We start from the raw sequence: 24,805 nt of genomic DNA, 5'->3' as shown, positions 1-24,805 counted from the left end.
ATCAGCAGAGATTTACAGATATAAAGAGACACCTTAATGTATTTGTTATGTATGAAATGAGCGCGTCTGTCCATGTTCATCTGGAGCTCAGGACATAGAGCTGTAATCCCAAATTAGTACAAAAAAGCTTAGAAATGAAACAATTTGTTGTTTTGAAGCAATTACACAGTCATATAAACATACTTATTCAAAGTTTATTCAATTTCTGCCAATAGAAGATACACACTGGAGCCTTAAAGCCTTTTGTGTGTGTGTGCGTTGTAGGTATTACTCATGTTGTGGGGACCTAAAGCTCTTTACACAGTCACATTATGGGGACAAAAAGCAATGATGATAATTTAGGTTTGAGTTACGTTTACAGGAAATGAACGTACGTTGACATTATGTCCTCTTAAGGTGACATAAACCAGACTGTGTGTGTGTGTGTGTGAGTGTAATACGAGGCTTCTGTTCTTTTTTCTGTTGTTATTTTGGGGCGTATAAGAAACCTGCCCCGGGCTGAGTTTCAGACAAAGTGTCTCTGAAGTGTTTGGACGACAGGTCGCGTGTCAGGAAGTCGCCAGATCCTTTATGTGTGAAAGCTCAGCTTCTCATTCTGTCTGTGTTACGCTGCCCTCTCCACTGTAGAATAGAGGCACGCATGTCCAAGTCAGCAGCCAACCACAGATCCCCGATCACAGATAGCATGGTCACAGAGCCCTGCAAGGCAGTGACCTCAGCGGCTGCGGATGCCGCCTCACAGTCGAAGGTGAGCACGAGTGTTCCTCCTCCTGTTTTCTGTTCAGTTTGTTGTCCTTGTGAACATTTAAAATAGAGGTTAGTCATGTTGCAGTATAAAAACGTATGTTTTCCTAGGTTTAGTCATGTTGATTAATTGGTTTAATCAACTTGAAGACATTATCTCACGCTGATTAATGGCCGCAGAGCAATAATTCAAGTCATTTCATAAGCTTTTAACACTCTGATACACAGTTCTGCCTCAGGTGTTTTTAGTTTAATTTTGTCCATTTCAACCAGTAAAGGTTGTGTCACATATTTAAAATGGTAAAACTGACACCCATTTATTTGTTTTGTAAAAAAAACACGATTATTTTACACACAGAATTGTCTGCAATGACCTTGACTAAAAATATGGATGCACGTATCCCCAGGAACAGTTGGCTGGCATTTCCTGTTCTCATTAAGGATGTCAAAGTAGTAAATTCCAGGAAAGAGGAGTTAGAGTTTAGAGTTTTCCTCTGTTTAACTGACATTTGCCATGAAGAACATGTGCCTTAGATATATCCAGTAAATATAATCAACACTTGTTTGTTACTCTTCTGCAGAGCGCCAGAGGTTCAGGAAAAGTGCACAGTTTTGGGAAGAGGGATCATTCTATTAAAAGAAACCTCAACATCCCAGTGGTGGTGAGAGGCTGGCTCTATAAACAGGTGAGCTGCTTATGAAACGGCACATTTGCATTTTGATTGTCAAAAGTTGTGAAGGGCACCAAAAGAATCTAGTCCATACCGTTCCATTTTAGGCTCCATTCTGCCGGTACCACCCAGTTAGGGCTAGGTATCAATCAAAAATGTTCGATACCGATACCAATACCAATACCTATACCTTCATTTCGATACCAGTTCCTGAGATCTGGCCAAGACATAGTCACTGAGCAAAATCATGCATACGGGACAGCAGATGTCAACAGTCAACACAACAAGAACATGAGACAACAAATAATAATAAAGAACATGGCACAAGGTGGCAATGTTTAGCTTAGCATTTCATTCATAGAAGCAACTGCAGTTAGCAGTGACTAGTTATTGGTTTGTACTCGTGTGTGAAGGGTTGCCGGTTCGAGTCCCCACCAGGTCAAAGGCTGGGATACCCTTGAGCCTGGTACCCAGCCCACATAAATGGTAGGGTTGCATCAGGAAGGGCATACAAATATCTGCCAGATCAAAATATGTGGATCATCCTCTCCCTTAAAGAGGGAGAAGATTGTTCTGAAACATATTAAATTGACACCTTGAGCTGTTGTGAAATGATCTTAAAAATCAAGTAAAACAATCCTTAGGATTTTAAGGTAAGCACTGCTTTAACCCTTTAACATCGAGCGCGAAGTTGCACGTCTATGGTTATTACGGTAATTTCACTTGTGCTGTTGCAGGAAGCCGGCGAATCAGCGTCTTTGTCACCATAGAGGAGAGAGTTTTCCATTTGGACATTGAGACAAAGACTCAAACAAATGTTATTTTAAATATGTTCTATGCTGATCAAATTTCAAATTTAACATGAAATATCAGGTGTTCATGTACAACTGCAGTGTTTTTCCTAAATAAAACTTTTTTTTTTTACATGCAGTTAATTGTAAATAGCTGTTATTCTGGTAAAATTGGCAAAAACACTTGCTTTTAGCAAAGTAAGCAAAAAAAAAAAATCCAGATGGACATTTTGAGGCTTAGGTGTTAAAGTCACAGTTTAGCTTGGAGAAAGTGAGACACTTCTGTATCTGTCTGCGCGCCGTGACCTTGTCATCGCATGATAAATGTGACAGTGCTTATCATCAGTCCCTGCCATAAAGCTTTTATCAGTAATCCGTTACCTCGCTCAGACTCTGATGTGTTGTGACATGTGCGGCATTAAAATGAATGTGCCGAACAGTCGTGCGGAACTATTTTTGGAAATCTGGACAAAAATGGTTTATGTGGGTGCACGGTTGTGTGAAAAAGAATGTATGAGACATATAGTAGTATTGGGAAAAATGCAACTATTCTTCCAATGAGATGACATAAAACCTTCTTGTTCTATTTCCAACTCCCCTACTCTTTTTAATTAAAGTTTGTTCCTGCAAGAACAGTTTCAAGTACACTGTGTTTCCCCCTTCACCTTCAGGACAGCTCTGGAATGCGACTGTGGAAGAGGAAGTGGTTTGTTTTGTCCGACTACTGCTTATTTTACTACAAAGGTAAGTGTGTGAAAAGTGCACCGCGAGACAAAAACATTCAAATGGATTTTTGTTTGTGAACTCACACACAGAAGCCCTCACTCGATGGATTTCTCAATCACAGTAATGACAGTCTGTAATAAGACGAACGGCATCAACCGCTGCGTCTTCCTCTCACTTCCACTGTCCTCATTACCAGGAGTGTTTTATTATTGGATGTAATTTCTTGCTTGTGTTGCCATGGCATCTGCCTCCTCACCTCGATTTGTCATGCTGAATAATAGATAAGCCGCGTGTCACCTTGTGCCACATGTTGCCTCGTAGCCCGGTCACCGGTGAATTGTGTCTCATCGATCGTCATCGTGCTCATAAATCTGTAATCAGCTGTGAAACGCCGCTGCTCTCACCACCTGTGTGTGTGTGCGTGTGTGTGCATGTGTGTGCGTGTGTGGTCTTACTTCACAGACAGTCGAGAGGAGACGGTGCTCGGGAGCATCCCTCTGCCCAGTTACGTCATCGCAGCGGTCGAGGCTGACGACCACATAAACCGCAAATATGCTTTCAAGGTAACGCTGACGTGACACCGAATCAGATTCGTGACATTTTTACACTTTTTTTATCCACTTTTTTACACTTGCACACTGTGATTGACTTGGATTTTGATGTTAGGTCACGTATTCAGGCTATAAAAAGTGTTTTTTGATGTGTTGCTGAGTCACAGTTATGATTCATTTTACATATCGTATTTTTAGTAGTGATATAAAGTAGCTAAATAAACTATTTTTCTTTTCTTTACTTTTTGCTCAAAAAAGTATTAAAAAGCTTGAAAAACTGATATAAGACACTTTAAATTGCGCTTCCTCTGTATATACACTACGTTTTAACAGAGTAATGGAAAAAGCAGCTGAAATGCTCCTGTGGCACTGAAAACAGTCAAGTTGGGATTTGTTCATTGTTTTGTTCAAAAACATGTGTTTAAATCTGATTTATCCTTTCAATATTTAAGGATATTTTAGTGATGCAAACTTTTGCCAGTGTATGTGTGTTGCAGTATGACAGCATTAAACTACGATGGCCTTCACGGGACAGAAGGGATGTTGCTCTTCTGTGTTTGCATGGCTTCATGCTTTCAGATCCTTGGAAGGATTGTCCATTTGGGCTTCTGTAGAAACATGGAAGTGCAATACACTTAAGTTAAGTGTATTTAAAAGTCTTATTCTGAGGTTACGAAAACCAAATCATTTTATTTTAAACATATTTATGCGTAGTATTCTGAATACTCCATTGTTATTGTTATTAACCGGACTTTAAAATCAAGAAAAAAGTTGTTTTTGGACAAAAACAGTGTTGTAAACTTAGGTTTACCGTTGTTTGTGTGAGAGATTTTTGATGACTGTAACTCAGTTTATACATTTTCCTGAAGGTTTTGTCCAAATGGTCTCTGAACACAAACCCAGTGGCACCATTTCACATTAGCATATGTGACTTCCGTTACTGTATGCATGCACATTATTTTCCTGCACAGTGACATGGAGACGCTGCAGCAGTGCAGTCGTCATGTGCTCGGCGCAGGAGCTTCGTTCTTTCACAGAAACCTCAACAGTCACTCTGTTTGTTCCACCCGAAACGGTGCAAAGGCATTTTACAATAGTAATAATGTCATTTTAACTTGAAAGTGTGCATTATTGAGAGCCCCTTTTTTCCTTCTTTCATGTCTGAATTCAGAGTTAATGTTATTATCCAGCTCTGTGGAAACACTGAGTTGCAGCGGAGAACAATGCTACCTGAATGTTTGATGCATCACTGCAGCTTCAGGGCTTTTCTGTTGCAATCCTTTCAGCTTCTTTGTACTGGTGCTTTTTGTTCTTTTGAGTCTCGTGTGTGTGAATATGAATGTGTGTGTGTGCTCGTGGGGAATATAGAGAACGCCTGTGCCGTAAAGATCATTTTACATACAATGGAATTTTTATGATAATTGCCCTGCTGGGAGTGTTAATTATACATTCAGCTTTTTCCGCCGTCTCCTCCCACCACTTGCTGGGGAGTATGTTCAGGTGAGGTGAAATGAGCCTCGGCTATGCTTCTCCAACCCACATTTAAAAGCTCCTCCCTCCCTCCCTCTCTCCCCCTCCCTGAGCCGTCATGCAGTAAAGAGCAGGGGATTTCATTATGTGCATCTGAGGTGCTTTGGAAAATTTCACTCACTGCTAAGCAAGCACGGCAGCTGCTCGCTGGATATGTGCTGTTGCTAAACAGTGGACAGTTGGTGACTCTTGAATAACGACTTTGACTTGTGACCATATTTGTTAAGCAGCAGTTTAGCGGCGACGACAGTGACAGAGGTCACAACAGGGTGTCGAAGTCAGCGCGGCGCCCCTCTGAATTATTAATATTTAAGACTTGTTTTTTTTTTCATCTCTCTGAAAGCGTTATAGGCTGTGCTTCGTTGTCATGGTGATACCGATGCTCAACCTGCAGCTGATGAATGATGCCAATTTGTTTTGGGGGGCATTTCCCCACCACTCGTATAAAACAGTTAATTAATGCACAAAATGTTATAACTTAAATACTTGTGGTGTGTCTCTCCAATCGGGATTTTGCATTTTCTCGCCACTAAATAAAAATAATACATAAAATCCAATCCAATTCAACTTTATGTATAAAGCACTTTAAATAACAACAACAGCTGAAACAAAGTGTTGTACATCAGAGATAAGACAAATGAAATATAAAAATGACATCATAACAAACAATAAAACAATAAGATACTGTAGAAAGTATAAAAACAACACAAATGAACAAGTCACACAATAAAACTATAAAAATGATAAAGACCAATGTCTTATACTGGGGCAAAAGCCAAAGAGTAAAAAGCACTGTTCGTCTTGATTCCTGTGTCAGACGTCTCTGTCGCAGCAGCTCTGATCAACCCTCCATCTAACCTTGAATTGTTCAATTTTGGTTGTGAATGACAATAAATATCTTTTCCTTTCCCTAATCATTGGCCAATAACAACAATAATAATAATAATCTGCTAATTCTGCATATTTAATCCCCTATGATGCTTCACTGTTACTCATCCCTGCCCTTGTGATGACAGCCAGACCACACACAGCGTCACCTCTGTTCTTCCTTGTTGAGTCAGCACTGATCTGCAGTAACTTCCTGTTGTTTTCTGTTCTCTTATTTTTTTGCTCATCTCGCTGTGTTTCTCTCATTCCCCCGACGGTCAAATTGCCTTCCATTGTGACCTGGTGTGTGTGCGCGCGGGCGGGCGGGCGGAGTGAGTACTGTTATCTGCGGGGCGGCCATCCTGAATCACACAGACTTCCTGTCTTGCATGAATAGGTATTTGATTTCACTTTGGCCTCATCCTGGACTGCCACTCTCAGCTCATCATGTTTCATGCCATGCTCCCAGCTACTGAATGCACATTATTAGCAAAATGTGCATCAGCGTTGCATCACGCACAGACAAGACTGCAGCCACAGTCGCCACTGGACAAAACCTGAGCCTGTCCATGTTTATTTGTTCATGAAAATGAGCCAAGTGAACTTTGAACTGTGACACATCTTTTGATTTTTGAAATTTGGTGTGTCAATGTAGTTAGTGAAAATTAAAGAACATTTTCATCAGATTGCCTAGGTCGTGTATATATATATATATTGTGTATATAAACTATATTGCACATTCTTATAACCTCTGTACGTTTTAACAGTCATGGATAAAAGCAGCCTAAATGCTCCGTGTTCTAAGGGTCCTCACTGTGAACATTTCCTCATATAGTTGAACAAAATAACTTTGTTGTTGTTTAAGTCTAATGTGTTGGATCACAGTGAGAGAAAAGGAAAATAAAACACATGTAACCCTTAAGAGTTCCTTTAAAAAACTTCCTAATTTGTTCCTAGTGGCAGAAAATGCCACCTTTCCAAAAACTGCTATAAAAACATTATATATTAATATTTTTTTTATTTTACTTTACTGTTTTACCACTTTAAATTAGTCAATATTTTAAAGCTACTTCGACATTACATACATATAACAAACACATCAAATATTAATAATGTTGTTTTTTTATTTTAACCCTTATGTTTACACAACTCTGCTGTTTTCTATCAGAAACAAACACAAAAAACTACAATAATATCCATAAAATACATTTCAAGGAGAATTTGATAATAATTATGATGGGCCAATGACGGGCCAATGATTGTGATGGGCCAATGATTGGCAGAAACATTGATTTTGATGCATTAGTATTTTTTTGCAGTGTCAGATTTTTTGAAAAACTTACTTGTTTGCTCCTTGCGGCCGAAAATGCCACCTTCCAAAATCTGCTGTAAAAATATCATATGCTAATATTTTTTTTACATTTTAAATGAGTCAGTCTTTTAAAGCTACTTAGCCTAAAATATACATATCAAATATTATATATTTTTGCAAATGTAACCCTTTAAAGGCTAGTTTTTTCACAACAAATGTATTTTATGGAAATTTTAGGTAGAAAAACAGTGGAGTTGTGAAAACAAACTGGCCTTTAAAGGGTTCAAATTCCTTAAATATTATTAATATTTGACATGTATATTTCAGACTGAAGTAGCTTTAAAAGACTGACTCATTTAAAGTGGAAAACAAATATTAATATATAATGTTTTTACAGCTGTTTCTGGGAAGGTGGCGTTTTCTGGTGCTGGGAACAAATTAGTTAGTTCCTCCGTAGCGTAGCCATTTTAGGCTGATTTATGAAACTGGGATGACATTTCTAAAGTTTACCAATAATGAATATCCTCTGGAAAATTTCAGCTTTATTCATTCAACACAGCCAAAATTGCTGTGTAAAGTAAAGTAAATACAGAATGGCAGGAAATGTCTCTAGGAACTCTTAAGGGTTAAATTTGTTAATCTACTGCCAATTTTAAAAATGTGGTCAATCCACCATTTAAGCTTGAACATCATGGTTCACTGTATGTAGCGTGGCTCTGGTGTTTGTCTTGGCGACCTGTCATCGTCATCATCATCATCATCACTCATCACAAATCATTATCATGTGAAAGGTGCGGCGACAGCTTTTTCCTCTTCTCTAAATTCATAATAATTGCATTTCTTTTTGGACATTTTTTTACAGCAGTAGTTTCCCTCTTCTGTCTTCAAATGTGTGTGTGTGTGTGTGTGTGTACGTTGTGTTACAACATAAAATCCGGTATAAACCATTAACTTTTTCCTCTACATCTGTTTTGTAGCAGGTGCGTTACTGGATTTCAGTCTTTGTTGCCTGAACATTGAAAATGACTTTCTTTGTGTGGAATGAACATATTTACAGTCACAGTCATGGATACCTAGTTGTTAAATACATAGTATTTTGACTCTTTCAGTTCACAACTAGAGCTCTTGTGTGTCATATGACAATGTGACATGATTCATAGCTCATGAACAGACAGAAAATTTATGAGAAATCAGGATTAGATCTGTGTATAGTGAATATCACACTCTTTAGTGGCAAAAAAGTGAAATATCACTCAGAGAAATATAGATTATGGAGATGTACAGCATGATTTCACATTTCCACCTGTATACTGGGTCACTGAGTGCAGCATGATTTGCTGATTACTGTTGTACAGCTGGTTGTCTGCACCTATAATGAGTGATATTTAAAAATGTGTTAAAGAGTGTGTGTGTGGCGTGTCTGTATAATTACCTTTAACTGTTTGCTTACGAGACTGCTTTTTTGTTTGAACTTTTTTTCCCCTCTTTTGCCAAGAAACAGCACAAAATCCCTGACACTGTTTCTGCTGCAGCATTTGTGCTCTCTCTCTTTACTCTCGTTTTCAGTCAAAATGTTGCTGTAAACTTTGTGTTGACTGAGAGGACAGAGAGCTGTCAGTTTCTGCAAAGTTTTTTGCACTCATCATCCTCACTGGCAGGTTTTTCTTCCCATCTTTGGTATTAAAAGTTCTCATCTCCGTCCTCTTCTTCTCTCCCTCTCTCTCGTCGATAGGCGACCCATACAGGAATGCGCTCCTACATTTACAATAAGAACTCTGTGATTGGCTCACAGGCGGAGCACTGCGGGATGCGGACATATTTCTTCAGTGCGGACACACAGGAGGACATGAATGGCTGGATCCGGGCCATGAACCAGGCTGCGCTGATGCAGCAGAGTCACACTATAAAGAGGTGGGTCTTTGCTCCACAGAGCACGATCGGCTTTATTGGTTTGTCGACTTCCATCTTCCTCACATGTGGATATGAGTTGAGATGATATCGTTAAAGGGACCTGGGCCACCGTGCTGTGAAACCTAATATTATACTCCCTTTAAATCTTACATACAATGGAATCTTCTTTTTTGTTGATGCATTGTTACACTGCGGTGTGGAATGATATGTATACAGTAGGAGGCTCGGTGCAGCCATTTGCAGCTGCAGCACAGACCTCTCGTAAGTAACGTTCCACTGCAGTATAATCCTACAAATCCTTTTTTAAAAATATCGACAATCAATAGCAGTTACAGTCTGCAGTACAGTCCGATCCTCTGTGATATCTCTATCTATGCTGAGTTTGACAGAATGACTGGATGCTCCGTGGTGCAATAACGCCACTTAGAGGCCACTGTAAGTCAGTGCAACAAAATTTTTATTTTTTTATTTATTTTTTTTTATTTGAGAAGCATTCTTGTCCCAGATCACACGGTTAGTTTGGTTCCTCTAAATGAATTATTAATTACATAAAATAATATAATGGAGGGATTAATATTATAAACACTAAAGTCATTTCTGGTTGAATTGATGAGTCAGTCAGCGAGTGCATTTTACTGTTGCTTGCCCTCAAGGTTGTAATAGTTTAGGATTTTTTGTTAGATTTTAGTTTTTATTTAGACTTTTTGTTTTTAAAATGAGTCCGTTTTAAATCGTTTTAAACTAAATGCTTAGTTTTAGTGTTAGTTTTTAGTATGCGAGATGCAAAAAGGTCATAATGAGTCGTGTGTGTCATAAAAACCCCAACAAAAGATGCCATTTTAAAGTTTATTAGGACAGATGATGAACAACCATCCCTGAATCAAATATAACAGTCTACAAGAAATTAGCCTGAAGTAATATATTAATAAATAATAATAGTAATAAATATTAATAAATAACCCTCGTAAGACAGATCACATTGTTTGTGAGCCAGAAGTCTCAGGAGCTCAATATCAACAATAAACCCAATAAAAGACGAGAGGTTTGATTCACTTAGACAAACCAACTTAACAAATAAAAACAAATTGAAAACAATTCATATGAACCCAGAAAGTTTTTTTTATTTTAAAAGCTCTAGTTTTTATTTCAATTTAAAGAAAACGTCTTTTTAATTTTAGTTTTCAGTATTGCCTTGCTCCCCCAAACTTGATTTATTAAATATTTACTGGAACCCTTCTGTTCCCATAAATAAACTTGATAGATGCCATTTTAAGTGTCATTAACATGTCTTATCTTCTCTCTCTCCCTTCTTCTCAGAGAGGTGGAGAGACCAGAGAAGGCTGGACAGCAGGCAGTCCCTCAAACCAACCACGTCCACATCAACCAGAACTCATCTCAGTCAGAACGCCTGCACAGGGCAGACAGGAAGGAGTCCTGTGAGAACGGCATCAGGCTGATTCATGGAGATGAAGCGAGGTATGGATTAGAGATTCAAGGGAGGCCCAGTCAGGCGGCGACAGAGGAGCGAGTGGAGGGACTCTCTCCGGACTCGGTCAACGGCGCCGCACACGGACAGCAAACTGTTCTCCAATTGACGCTGCCACCGGAACAAAACGGAAATCTAGTCTATCAGCGGGGCTTTGTTTCACAGACGGGCCCCGAGAAACACAGGAAGAGTGCACTCACTCACGTGGAGCAGTGGGTCAAAGTCCAAAAAGGGGATCCTCCAAAGAGGTCAGTGTGACGCCACACTGTCAGTTTGACACAGCAGAATGAATAATGACTAAATTGACATTGAGTAAATGCTTCCCTCTAGTGGCTAATCTGAGGTATTTGAATGTGCAGTGGTATAAAAATACTTCATCTGTAAAGAAAACCCCAACCATCCCCCTTTCCACCCACTCCGACATCCCCATTTTTAAGTCCTCAACCTCTATAATCATGGTCAGTCAGTATGTGACATTAGACTGATGTATGTATAGCACATGAATCCTTTAAAACAGGTGCAGAAATTACAAATAAAAAACATACAATAGACTCACAAAATGAAAAAGCCGTTGTTGAAAAGCCGTCCTGCAGAAGTGTTTTCTGAAACATTCGACGGATTCTGCTGAGGCAGCGGAAGCAGGGGAGAGAATTCCAGAGCCCGGGAGCAAAAGTAGCAACGGCAAAGGAATTAAAAGTAGATTTTGATAAATTGAGTTTCAGTGGTCTTTGGTTGGAGTAATAGTAGCACTGATTCATTTGGAAATGCACACAGGAGCTGGGTCATGAAGAGAAAGAACTATAATTGTGTATATATATATATATATATATATATATATACATAAGTAAATAAAATTGTGTTTTTCTGTCTCAGTTGTCCCTCAGCTGAATACAACCTCCCCCGACGAACGCCCCCCTTAAAGCCCAAAGGCAGCACAGTGGATTCTACCTATCAGTCATTGCCAAAGTCTCCTCGTCTCCCGTCGGGCGGCAACTCTCCCCCAGCGACGTGCAACCTGCCCAGCGACTACAAGTACGCTCACGACCGGCTCAGCCACTTCCGCATGTCCACCGACGAGCGAATGGCCGCCAAGGAGGGAATGGTGTGGCAGCTGTACGAGTGGCAGCAGCGGCAGCAGTTCCGGCACGGCAGCCCCACCGCTCCCGTCTACACGGGGCCCAACTTCACAGACTCGTCGTCCTTTCGGGTGACCGTGGAGATGCCCCGCTCCATATCCGTGCCCCCGTCCCCGTGCGAAGTCCCACCGTCTGTCCCCTCGTCGTTCAAGCCCCTGTCCCCTCGCAGGCCACACACGCCCTCAGACAGACGCACGGTCAGGCCTCTGGATGAAGTGGCGTCGGGGGACAACACGAGATCCAGCTCCCCCGGTCATATCTGTGCCCAGCTCTCTCAGGTAAGACGATGAGCGTCCTGGGGCTGTGTGTGTAGGTCACATATTCAGGCTTTAAAAATTTGTTTTTTTTTACATTTTCTTATGTGTTGTTATGATTTATTTTACATCCCATTTTTAGTTGTGATATAAAGCAGCAGGCGTCACAAAAAAGAGCGTTTTTCTTTTCTTTTTGTTGATAAAAATGAGCCAATTGAACACAAATTTGATCCGATTTGAAACATTTGAAGTGCTCAGGTGTGTTTATATAGTTGGTGAAAATTAAATCAGATTGCCTTTATATTGCACATTCTTATACCCTCTGTATGTACTTATGTTTAAGCATAGTGATGGTGTTCTAAGGGTTAAACATTGGTGTTTTATTTAGCCTGAAGAGAAAATTCTACTTTATGTTTTATTAATATTTATTAATAAGCTCTAAGTCCATGCCTTGTTATTGTAATTTTACCACACAGCTGATGTTTATTTGTTGTTTTGTGCTCTTAAAGGTCTCTAAGGTGGGTATTTTTAAGGTGGGCTGTCGTTATTAGCCCTATGTCTAAAATAATGGCCGCACTATTTCTTTGTCTGTCTTTGAGCTCAAAAACTAAAGATGTTGGTGGTGATCCAGGTCCGGAGATTCACGACATTATTTCACAACACTCGTGTAGTGCCTCTGTGGTTAACTGAGCAGCCTAAGTGTGGAGGTTTGTGCTCAGACAAAGTCAACAAACACAAAAAATGCATTGAAATGAACTTAACCAGACATGAAAACGTTTTTGTGTGTCTGTTTCTCGACAAAACAACACGCAAACGTGTCGCTTAGCCTTGGGAAATAATGACGGGTCTATTTAATTCATTTCTGACTTTCTATAGACAAATTAATGAAGTGATTGTCAAGGCCTATGGAAGCTGGGAACTGCAGAATTACCATCGCATGTTGGATCACACGTTTTTGTCCCACCCTTCGTAAAAATGGTGTATTTATTCTCAGTTCTGCTGCTGTAACTCTGTACAGTAAATGTCAGTAGTCTGTCATTTGACGGGGATTTAAGGAAAGAATGTGCCATTTCACACGAAACAGCAAATAACAAAGCCTCCATTCTCACAGTAGCGACGTGAGATATCAATTGCATGTTGTGAGTTCACAATGACACCATGGGAAGATCAGAACGAGGAGCATGAGAAGTTCCCCGGCTGCTCAGCGCCGCACACTTTGATGCTCATGTGAATCATTTGCGAGATTCACACAGTCCACGCCCAGGCCCCGCTCCACAGGTGGCGCGCGAGCGTCGCTGCTCCACCAAACCCGTCGCAGCCCTCAGACTGCTACGGCCGCTACCACAGGAGACGGAGCGAGGGGACGTCCTGTCATCCACACCCTGCGCTGTCTCCCCACCACACCCTCCACATGTGAAACGATCTCCCTCCAAACCATCACCACATTGGCCAGCACACACAAGCCTCATGACCGAACCCATTAGCCGTACACAAGTAAACAAAGTGTCGCAGATGCTCTGTTTCCTCCATCACTCACCCTGGTGTTGGGACACTAATTACAGCCACAAAATAGAGTGACGCACAATTATGGAAAACCCCTTAGAAGAAGAAGAAGAAACATTTTCAACAAAGGCAGCCACAGAGACTACGCAAGATGATCCGAGCGAGCAGTGTTTATGGAAACTAAATTTAGTCGGTAATGAACTTTAGTTTTGGTGCAGCCAGCATCTTTGAGGCCGATGGTTCTCTCTCTGGCTGTAGTGCGCTTAAGTAATAGCAATCTGTACCTCTGTGGAATATCATTAAGGAGTATGTTTTATTAGCGGCTAATCTCATTTGCCCAGGGCTCCTCAGCACCCTATAAACATCTCCACTGTATCTCAAACATCAGCAGCGGTCTCTTTCTTCTGATCTCACATTTAAATAAAAAACCTATTATACAGCAAAAAAAAGTAGTGGCATGGGAATCTCAAAGGGAATGGCTTACAGTGCTGCTCTTGCTGGTAGCAAACAAATGTTATTTTAAGAAAGCAGGTTTAGTATAATTTATGTGGAGTTAATTAAATCTCTTGTTGTTTGTGTCCTTTTAAGGTTCTGTGGCGGGCCCGGGTTTTCGCTTATTCTGTGTGTTAAGCAAAAACGTCAGATTCTCCCCGTAGCCCTGTAGCGTCAGAACCTCGGGGCGCACCTTGTTTCGCAAAAAAAAAAAAAGATGAGGAGTGATGAAAGGGCGTAAAGGATAGATGGAAGAAACGAATCTGCCGCGTAGTCAAGTCTTGTTTAGACTCGGAGGCGATGGTTTAACTTTGGTTTGGTGTGATGGAGTGGTCGAATGCCAGTGAGACAGTGAGACAGTGAGACAGTTCTGTGTGAGATCCGTAATAACAAGTCGATTGATTTTCTTTGTCCACAGACGTCACAGTTGGAGAGAAGATCCATGCCAGCCATGGGCTACATCACGCACACTGTCAGCGCTCCGAGCTTACATGGAAAAACGGTATGATCCGCTCTGCGACGCGCACTGAATCACTCGCAGTCACATCCAGGTCGTGAAAGCTTCCAATCCTTCCTGACTGTATCCTTAGACCCCATCACAAAAAAACTCCTGCAGTTATGTGATTTACACTAATCAGACCAGTACGTTGATTTAGTTGAAGTTGCTGCTCTCTTGGCTCACGACAGCTGTGAGGTTCCTGGGCTCCGACAGTGCAGTATTTTACTCATAGACCATATGTGCACTGACGAGGTCGAGAAGTAAAGCAACACTCCAGTCTTGTTCGGCGTCGGTCGCAGCAAATTTCATTTTCAAGTGCTGAGCGGATCACTGAGGACCAAGCAGTCGTCACCGGTAGAATCTGAGGTCACTAAAATCACCCTATAGGACAATACCAGCTGTCAATCACACTGGTGTCCACTCATAGATTATCTGAGACATGATTTACAAAATTCACACCATGTCCTATTGAAGAAGACCTGAAACTAGTGATTGAGAACATTAATTTTACTGACATTGTAAAATAACCAATTTCCTTGTTGGTTTCAAGTAGAACCTGCAGGACGATGTCCATTCTTAATGCTAAGGACAGATGTTAAAAGTGATTTGCATGTAGCTTTATATTACTAGAATAGGGGGGTATTATACATATTACATATTTGTCTTCTGACTGACCCTTACATCAGCTCTAGTTTTTAACATTAACCGAGGTCAGATCTCGTGTGCTGCTGTAGCTGAGCCTCTGTTACTGCCCAGATGGTTCTCAAACATCTTTCTCTGTGCTTTCACTGGCCTTTAAACACCGGGGGGCTTGGCTCCAGCCAGAGGAGCTGACTCTGCTCCTCATTCAGCTCCGGAGGCATCAGGCCAAGATGGCTGGTGTGCATAGCCCCAGCTATGCGTTCGCTCACCTCCAGCACCACCAGCACAACGGCCTTCTGGGTCCCAGCATGCAGGTCAGGGGCCCCTCGTACTTCCATAACCTCCCCGTCTTCAGCACACTGCTACCCCCTGCCAGTGCATTATGGTGCTCATCAAGCTTCCCACTCCCATACATTTACTTCCCTGTCATGAATTAAAGACTCTGTGCCTGCTGGTCTTGTTCCGTCATCTTGGCATGGGCTGCATCATCTGTCCGGATTATTTAGCTCTACATTAGTGTCTTAATCCAACGCTGTCAAAGCCTTGTGCCACTCTGTTTATTCGAAGTAATGTGCTGCATTTGAAGCATGTTGCTTGGCAACCATGCCTGCATTCGAAAACCTCTACATCTCTGTGTAATCTGATGAATAGTTCTGCTTGTGGTGTTATCAATCTGTAGCAGCCATCAGGCCACGGTTTCTCTTAAGTGCCTGAAGCTGCTCCACCCGGTTCCTAACATGCAACCATTCGCTGGCCATTCTCTGCACTCGTGGAGGAGCGTAAACACTCGGTCTCACCACATGTCATGCACAAAACCTGTGTTGCATGTTGTATGAGGTCAAACATGAGACATTAAACCAGCTCACAATCCACTATTATGTAATTACAGTTTGGCTTTTCACTCGCTGTAGATAAAAATACAGAGGTGGGAGCAAACTGTAATTGAGATCCAAGTTAATTAAAGTTCAGCCATAAACAGCTGAACGGCTAATAAAGGCCTTAAGAGTCATCTGGTTACCCATTATCCTTTGCAGCTTCATTTCAAATGATTTATCTCTCCACTGCTCATTTAAAGGCTGATGATACTTACGTACAACTGAAGAAGGACCTGGAGTATCTAGATCTGAAGGTGGGCCCCAACAGAGTAAATGCCACTTTTGTCCTTTTCATCTTCTGCTTCATCTCCCTTTCTTTGGACTGTAGTGCTGTCTTTTTTTTTCTCCTTCCTGCTGCCGCCTCCAACACCTGCCACCCTGTGTCTCCTTTACCCGCCTTCCCTCTGTTCTGTTCTGCTCTGCCGTCTCCTGTCCCCTTACAATGGAATGAACATCTTGTTTTAGCGTTGTCACTTTGATCACACAACAAGACACTTTCATGTTCAATTAATCCAACAAAAAGACGCGTGACTGAGATAAATTCACATTCTTATGATCAGTTTATCGCGACGTTTTGAGGAACACGTGGCTGAATTTCTAACATATTCCGTGTGTTAGAAAGGCTACAAATGAAAAAGCTGCTGTATTCAAACAATACAGCTCATTTGGCAAGTTGTTATCAGTGATTACTCCATGTACTCGTGTGCAAAGTAGTGTATTGTAGTTGATTTGTAGGTTTTAACAAAGGTTTTGTTGTGGAATGGACGAAGGTCACATTTCCACAGTTTCCTGTTTCCAAATCCTCAAAGTATGGATCAGATGATCATTTCATTGTGTTTCTTGAGTGTTTTGGGTGCCGCCGCTGCAGTGTTCGGACACACAAAGTGAATCAGACCCTTCCTCTGCTCGTCAAATGGAATGTGCTGCATCCCTGTGCGGGATTGTGCGATGATGGAAAAGGAAGTTGTGATGGCGAAAGTGTTTCCTTGCATGCTGTCAAGCATTTCTGAATGCGTTACGTTCATATATCTTCACTTTGCTTTTGTTTTTGCTTGAAAATAAAACAGTAACAACTCTATTTTTACACCATGGAGTTTTAAAGAAACTTATGTGATGTAAATATAGAAATATTGTGCATATTGTTAATTTCAGTCAAGCTGATTGATGATCCTCTGGCTCTAAACCTACTACACGTCCATTATTATCATCATCAGGTCAAAGTTGTAATATGCCAAATCATCTGAGGTACCGTCAGCTTATAATTTCTAATCCTGGCCTTTTGCGCACACAGCTGTTTTCAGCATACACTCTCTTACCACGCTGTCATTAAAACTCAATGTAACTACAGTTTAACAGTTAACGACGTAACATGCTGTCGTTTTATTAACGACATTAAAGTATAATATAAAAATAATGTTAAAATTATAAAATTTAGCTTCCAAAAAAGAGCCGCTTTTTAGATTTGATGGTTCCCTCAGTACAAACAAAGGTACAGAACAGCAAATCATGCTTTTTTTTTCTTTTTTTTTTTATTGTCTGTTTTCCATCCGTCTGATCTGTCATGCTGAAAATCCAAGCACGAGGTTGTGAACATTTAAACCATGTCGTTTGATTACTGACGATAAACATTTTTGATGTGTGGGCTGTTGGGACTTTCAGGTTACTGGACGAGAGAGTTTAAAAAAAGAAAGAGCTTCCAGGCCTGTGAAAATAGCAGAAAGTGATGCTGATGTAAGTTAATCATTATGGTGTCAGGATTTGAAGAAGCAGTCACATAGGAACTGTTTATCCGTGTCTTTTTTTTTTTTTCCCCTTTAAGATCTCCTTTTTTGGACTTCTTGTAATCCACTACAGAGAAGCAGCTGACTTCAGCTCGGCTTCGCTGTGTGTGTGTGTGTGTGTGTGTGTGTGTGCGCGTGTTTTTTTAAGTTGTGGTAAACAGAGGCGGCGAAGGGAAGGGTACTTATGTACATTTGCAACACTGTGGGGACATCCATCCTCGCTGCACAGTGAGGGCCTGAAAGTATCGACCACAGCTTTTATTTTCCTCCCTGCAATTTAAAGGGAAAAATACATGTAATGGGAGTTTAAGATGTTGAGCTGCTAAATTTTTCAGTTTGATTTGCGCGATCCTGCTCTTTGTCTCCCGCTAAATAGAGGTAAATAAGACCGACGTCCTGGCGTTTCATCATTAGCATTGTTCCGTTTTAACAATTTATAAGAAATCGCCCGTAATTTTGTCTGCGCCATGAATATTTCATGCAATTAAAAACAACAATATACGGCAGCAAAATAAAAAACAGCTTAATTATTAATTGGACAGAATGATAAATAGATCTGAGAAAGAAAAAGGGAAAGAACTACACTGTGTGCGAGAGACTGTGAAGTCGGCAATCTTGTTGCTGTTTTCATAAACACATAACCCATTTCTGGGAAAACAAATCTGTCACTCTCAATTAAGATGTTTTTTCGCCAAAAGTGAATTTGAAAATATGGATTTTATGATTCTGATTACTCAAAATGTGTACCGCCAGATCCAGACAGTATGGAGTCTATTTGATATTCTCTCGCTGCAGCGATGGAAAGAATCCGTCTGGGATTTAGAGACAGATTTATTCGCCTTATTGACACATTTACAGACGCTAGACAATCAATTCATCTGTGTTGTCAAAATGAGACTGAATGAAACAGATGTTGATTTATCTGTTTACTTTCTATCGCCTCTCTTTGATATTATAAGTAGCATACAATAAGTCATTAGAAAAAGAGCTTTCTGTTGTTTTTATTGCGTCTTTTCCTGTTATTTTAATGTGTGTTTTTGCTCTTCAGGTGAAATTAAGTCGACTGTGTGAACAAGACAAGATTCTCCAGGAGTTAGAGGCCAAGATACGCACTTTGAAGGAAGACAAGGTTTTTGTTTTATGGATTTTAGTATTAACTCTGTGTTGTTGTGTGAGTGTGGAGTCCACATTGTGTATTTTATGTCCCTTCCCAGGACAAGTTAGAGTCTGTGCTGGATGTTTCCCACCAGCAGATGGAGCAGTACAGAGACCACCCAGCTCATGCTGAGAAGATCGCCTATCAGCAGAAATTACTACAAGAAGATGTGGTGCACATCAGGGCTGAGATCTCCCAAGTGTCCACGGTGAGATGAGACAGAAAAATGCAGATTATTTGACTTCATTGTTGGAGTTTAAATATTCCGTTTCATGATCTCAGTTCATTTCCGTTTCAGAAGGTTAGAAAAGTTGATTCAGATGACTCAAAATGCCATCTGTGCCACCTCCTCGCTTCTATTTTTAGTCGTTCCTGTTTTGCTGGTCACTGCAACTGGTTCAGAGTTTCATCTTGACTGTGACAGTCTCAAAATGATTGTTCGGGGAGGAACCTGAGAGATGCGTTTGAGACCACAGCCAAGAAACCGTCCGATTTAAATATAGCAAACACCTAGTTTTGGCTCATCGTCATTTTCATTCATTCATTCTGGCTGTATTTGAAATAATGCAGAGCTTCACCTCATGTGTCAAGTGCGACTGTAAATCTTTTGCGGAGGGGCGGAGCTGTGAAACATTTAAATTAGCGGCGGTTATGGGTGCACTTCTCTGGAAGCTCGTTTCTCATCTCACGAGCGCGCGGCGCGTGTCCCGCTTTGTTCTGCAGGAGATGGAGAACGCGTGGAACGAGTACAGCCGGCTGGAGAGAGACGTGGACTGGCTGAAGTCGGCCCTGCAGGGACACATGAACCGCAGTGATCTGTCTCAGGTCTGTGGCTCAGTGATCTCGGCTGACAAACACAGTGTGTGTGTGTGTGTGTGTGTGTGTGTGTGTGTGTGTGTGTGTGAAAGCAAAGAATTCTGTTTGTTTGATACCTGTTCACACGAGGAGAATTTCACTTTGAATTAAAAACCTCTCTCTGTGTGCACATAATCCTACATACATATACAAATGACATCATATAACGACCTAAATATAATAATAAATAATAATAATAGAAAGGAGCAGGTTCAACAAAGAGCAGTTCAGGGAGCTGATGTCGTAAGTTTCACACTCACCACAGAGTAAAGATGAGAATCTTTAGGTTCAACCTCGTCATCAAATGCAAGATCTTGTCGCTCTATTAACCTTCAGAATACATAGCAATTCAGCTGCTTTTTCAGCATTACTATGTTAAAACGTACAGTACATACAGAGACTATAAGAATGTGCAGTATAGAGTGTCTTATATCCTTTTTTTCAGCACAACCGAGGCAATCTGATGAAAATAAAAGTCATTTTCACCAACTACATAAACACACCTGAGCAAAAAGTACTCAAAATGTTTCAAATAGGATTGAATTTGTTCGTTTTTTTGAAAAAAAAGAAAAGAAAAACGGTCTCATTTTGTGGCTTCTGCACAGTTATTGCAACTTTATGTCGCTGCTAAAAATGTGATATAAAATGAATCATAACTTACTCACTCAACAACACATAAGACATAATTATTATGTGACCTATAAACCACACCCCCAGGATGTCCATATAAGGGTTAATGCAACTGTGGATTGAAATAAATGTGGCATTGCATAAGGTTATGCATGTTGTCATCAAAGATAAAAAAAAAATCAGATTTTTTTGATTGATTTTATCTTGATTTTATCTTGATTTTCAATTTTAAATCTGGACAGCAAAAAAATGAAATATTATATATATATATATATATATATATATACATACCAAGAGAATCTGATAAGAATATATATATGTGTGTGTGTATATATATATACACACACACATATATATATTCTTTTCAGATTGTCTCGGTTGTGCTATATAAAAAGGATATAAAACCCTTTAAATTGCACATTCTTATACCTTCTGTATATACTGTATATGATTAAACATAGTAATGGAAACAAAGCAGCCTAAATGCTCTGTGTTCTAAGGGTTGAACCACATTGCAATTCAAATTCGATTTCTCCAGATGCAACTCAGTGTGAACGCTCTGGCTGCTTTAATCAGACACCAAGTTTTCTTCGACACAAAACACACATAAGAACAAGGTCAAAAGTGGCGTTGGAAGTGTCGTGTCCCCCACTGCACGGCAGAGTCGGCCCTGAACGCGCCGCGCACGACTGTGGTTTACTGTATACCGGTGTCCTCCAACGCACAAGAAAACCTCAGTGAGAGCGAGTTAATGTAACTCCTGCGCCCAAAGTCCTGATTTGAACACTTGAAATCGACAGTGCAGATCACTGATCACAAAACAAGCACAACACCGGCGTTTTTAACTCTTGTCTACGTGCATGTTCCTGCGTTTCTCTGCGAGCAGCAAGAGAAAGTGCAGCTCAGGAAGGAGCTGTGGAGGATCGAGGATGTTATCGCGGGTCTCAGCTCCAGCAAAGCCAACTACAAAGTCACTATCTCCTCTGTTACCAACCCAGGTAAGACGAGAGCGGTGTTAAACCTGTTTGTATGTACTGTGCGATCATGCCACTCTCTCTTATCATTAAGCTCTTAATCCTATACAAATGTAGTGAATATTTCCCATGGGGAAAGTAAGCACATGTTGCTGTACGTTCAATTCCCCAGAGAGGAAATTTGTGCCTTCAGTGTCGGCATCATCAGTGCCTTCTGTGTCTGGGAGCTCGTCTGCCATGGAGATGAGACTGTCCCAGCAGCAGCACAGCCCCCACCTCAGCCCGAGTAGCCACACCCCCACCCTGTGCTCCAGCCCCAGTCAGCAGCTGTTACACCACTCTGCCACCATCACCAGTGGGTTTAAATGGGTGAGTGACGCCCGTCCACGGAAGCTACTTTAGCTGGTTCCTGCGAACTAAAGGCTTTAGAGTAATAAGCGGCTTATGTTGGTTTGTTGACTGAACGAGTCGTGATTTATAGGTTAAAAAAGTTATATTTTTTTGGATTTCCATTTATACTTTTTCACTAATCAAAGCTAGGAAATATTTTTCATTATAAACATTTTTCTGTTTCCTTTAGACCCAGACAGTGAGCATTTTTTCTTGCATCTTAATGCTTCTATTACATTTTTTTCCGCCACTTTAAACTAAAACATTTTACTGCATGTATAGTTGAAATGAATGAATAAAAAAGTACATTTTTAAATACAACTGTTACTTAGAGAACATAAGCATGGCTCGAGTAGGAGACCGAACATTAAAGGACGCCACAAAATTACCCAATTAATAATTTGTATTTATTTAGTAAACTCATCATTTCAGCCACAACGTGAACAAAAGATAAAAGTTTGGAGATCCTGGCAAAAGTAACGAAAGGTGAAGAGGCATTTTTAAAGTAGCACAAACTATCTACAAAGGTGGAGAAAAAAAAAGAAAAAGTCCTCCAGCTGGCTGCCTGTAATCATTTAAGTCCATACATTTAATTCACTTTGAATGTCTCTGCCCATGAGTTTAATAGATGTGAGATTGATGTACCAGACTGATGCTGGTATCCTTTTATTTTATGCTTTTGGTATCAGAATGGAACATGAAAAATAAACCGTACATCTGTTTTCCATTCAGGGGGAAAAACAGCTCTATAGCACTCCCAGTGGTCAAAAACATCACACGGAAATTGTCAATATCCTCAAATTTACATTTGCCTCTGATCATGTTCATGTCTGATGACACTGTGGTGATAATCCTTGTACGTAAGCGTTCCTCAGCAGTTGTTCTCTGTGTGCAGTGTGAGGAAGATGTGCCTCCCCGACCTCCTCTACCTCAGCTCTACAGTCCCGATGAACATCCCCCTGCTGTGCCCCCATTGCCCCGGGAGACGACGGTCATCAGACACACTTCAGTGCGCGGCCTCAAGCGACAGTCGGACGAGCGCAAGAGAGACAGAGAGATCGGCCAGTACACTAACGGAGACATTAAGGTACGTAGAGTTTATCTCTGTGTGCTGTTTGAAAAGTCTACATTTTTATCAGCTTCTAATCTGTGTCTGTGTTCCTCAGGTGGAACTCAGGCCGTTCCTGAGCGACCCCGAGCTCATGGGGGCTGGAGACGGAGCCAGCCGCATCACGGTCATAGCATCTGGACACGACGGAGGTTACCAGACGCTACCGAGCAGAGGTATGTGCTCGATCGGGTTTCCCACAAGCATTTTTACACAAGTTCCACAAGGGCTGCGCAATATGTCGTAAATCAGTCGTCGCGATATCAACGTCCGCGATAAATGTTTCCCCCACATTTAGTCGACCGTGATGCGCTCCCCAAGTTTTATCTGAGGTCAGTGTGTGTTTTTAGTGTTTCTCTGTCATTTTTTTCTTCTTTTTATGGCGTCAGATTTATGTCAAAAGTCGTGAGAGCGGTAAAACATGCTCACGAGCAAATATTATCACTGCACGCACAGGAGTGAGAAACAACTAAGCTGTGCTGCATGTGAGCAAGTGAAATCTGCTCACAAAGTAAAAACCTGCGGGGTGGAGACCAAGGAGGGCACCAGGCCCTCTTATGATTGGTCACTTTCAGTGTGATCACACCCACAAACAACTTCCCGTATTTGATTGACAGCTATCACTACAAGACGTCCGGAGGGGAGAGGAAATGAGAGACTTTGTAATGTTTATAAAATGGCTCTGAGAACTCATATTGAAGCACACATTTGATGTTAGTTTTATTAAGTAACATTGTATATTGTTATTGTAATGAGTTCAATAAGCGGGGGACCGTTATTGCTTGTGCGATGTTAATATCTGCTTGCGTGCAGATTTTTTCTGACGCCATATCTTTTCTTTCCCAGTTCTGTATCTCACGCACAGAGTGAAGTGAAAGTTAACGTTTAAGTGTTTTTGCCCATTTTCCCAGAATAAATTTCAATATCTGGCAATTATTTACAATTTACTGCATGTTAAAATAGTGTATTAACAATTTGTTGGGAAAAAAAAACACTGGTTTAAGTCTTTGTCTCAAGGTCCAAAAACAAAAAATGGAAATATGTACGGCGCAAACGTGTCGTCTGCGATACGCTTGGTGTTAAAGGGTTAAACATGACATCAAAGTAATGAGAAATAAACAGAAAATAAAAAGAAAATAAAACAGAAAAATAATTTTCGCTAAACAGAAAATAAAAAGAGACATGTCATGTCATCATCACTTCCTTTTACCCAGGCCTTCACAATAAGAGCCACTGGCTTTGGCTTCAACAACTTCCTCTATAAACCTTGGTGATAAAAAGAGCTCCAAAAAAATCTATTTTATTTTTGTCTGCTTTTCTTATATCTTTAATTTGATTATTATTTGTAACTCCTAATTTATCGCAAGTGATATCGCCATCGCATGATTTCCTGATATCGTGCAGCCCTCAATTGCACTCCACCATATGCAGATATTTTTGTCATACGTGTTATTACCAAGTTGATATTGCCGTGTTGAGAACAGTGTCCTAATATTGGCTTTGCCTCAGGAGTAGCTGGCTCCTCCCTCAGACTAAATCAGTCCTCAAGCATCTCCTCATATGTGACCCTCAGAAGAGCAGTCTCAGCTGCCGGCATGAAGGTGAGACGAATTAAATAAGAATAATCAAATAGTAGAGTGAACATAAGCCTCTTTTCTGTGTGGAGTTTGCATATTCTCTTTCCCGCGTGTGTGGGTTTTCTTCAGGTACTCTGACTCTCACACGGTCCAAACACCTGCAGATTGAGCTTTGGTTAATTGGAGACTCTAAATGAACCAGAGATGTGAATATTTTCAGTGCCTGCTGCTGCAAGGCATTCTAGTGAGAACTCCCTAGAAACTTTTTTTTTCTCATTTTGGACGACGTACTAAACTGTGACTTGATTGTCTCATTTTGGACGACGTACTAAACTGTGACTTCT

The 24,805-nt window shown here is 40.8% G+C and overlaps 1 protein-coding gene across 1 annotated transcript in view; it reads left to right on the top strand.

Moving 5' to 3' along the window:
* LOC122760238 (pleckstrin homology domain-containing family A member 7-like) overlaps window positions 1-24,503 on the top strand; it is a 72,167-nt gene extending 47,664 nt beyond the window's left edge. Inside the window, exons 8-26 of the mRNA XM_044015320.1 lie at window positions 628-748; window positions 1,326-1,430; window positions 2,878-2,950; window positions 3,395-3,495; window positions 8,925-9,103; window positions 10,421-10,837; window positions 11,463-12,003; window positions 14,393-14,476; window positions 15,295-15,429; window positions 16,191-16,259; window positions 17,650-17,721; window positions 18,820-18,900; window positions 18,986-19,135; window positions 19,651-19,752; window positions 21,299-21,410; window positions 21,559-21,755; window positions 22,672-22,863; window positions 22,943-23,060; window positions 24,394-24,503. Of these exons, the coding sequence (XP_043871255.1) occupies window positions 628-748; window positions 1,326-1,430; window positions 2,878-2,950; window positions 3,395-3,495; window positions 8,925-9,103; window positions 10,421-10,837; window positions 11,463-12,003; window positions 14,393-14,476; window positions 15,295-15,429; window positions 16,191-16,259; window positions 17,650-17,721; window positions 18,820-18,900; window positions 18,986-19,135; window positions 19,651-19,752; window positions 21,299-21,410; window positions 21,559-21,755; window positions 22,672-22,863; window positions 22,943-23,060; window positions 24,394-24,503 (2,959 nt within the window). The remainder of the gene's footprint in view (window positions 1-627; window positions 749-1,325; window positions 1,431-2,877; window positions 2,951-3,394; window positions 3,496-8,924; window positions 9,104-10,420; window positions 10,838-11,462; window positions 12,004-14,392; window positions 14,477-15,294; window positions 15,430-16,190; window positions 16,260-17,649; window positions 17,722-18,819; window positions 18,901-18,985; window positions 19,136-19,650; window positions 19,753-21,298; window positions 21,411-21,558; window positions 21,756-22,671; window positions 22,864-22,942; window positions 23,061-24,393) is intronic.
* The last annotated feature ends 302 nt before the right edge of the window (window positions 24,504-24,805 follow it).

This window comes from Solea senegalensis, unplaced genomic scaffold (genome assembly GCF_019176455.1).
Source record: "Solea senegalensis isolate Sse05_10M unplaced genomic scaffold, IFAPA_SoseM_1 scf7180000013253, whole genome shotgun sequence".
NCBI lineage: Eukaryota > Metazoa > Chordata > Actinopteri > Pleuronectiformes > Soleidae > Solea > Solea senegalensis.
Note: the sequence above shows the minus strand (reverse complement) of the source record. Positions and strands in the feature narration are given on the sequence as shown.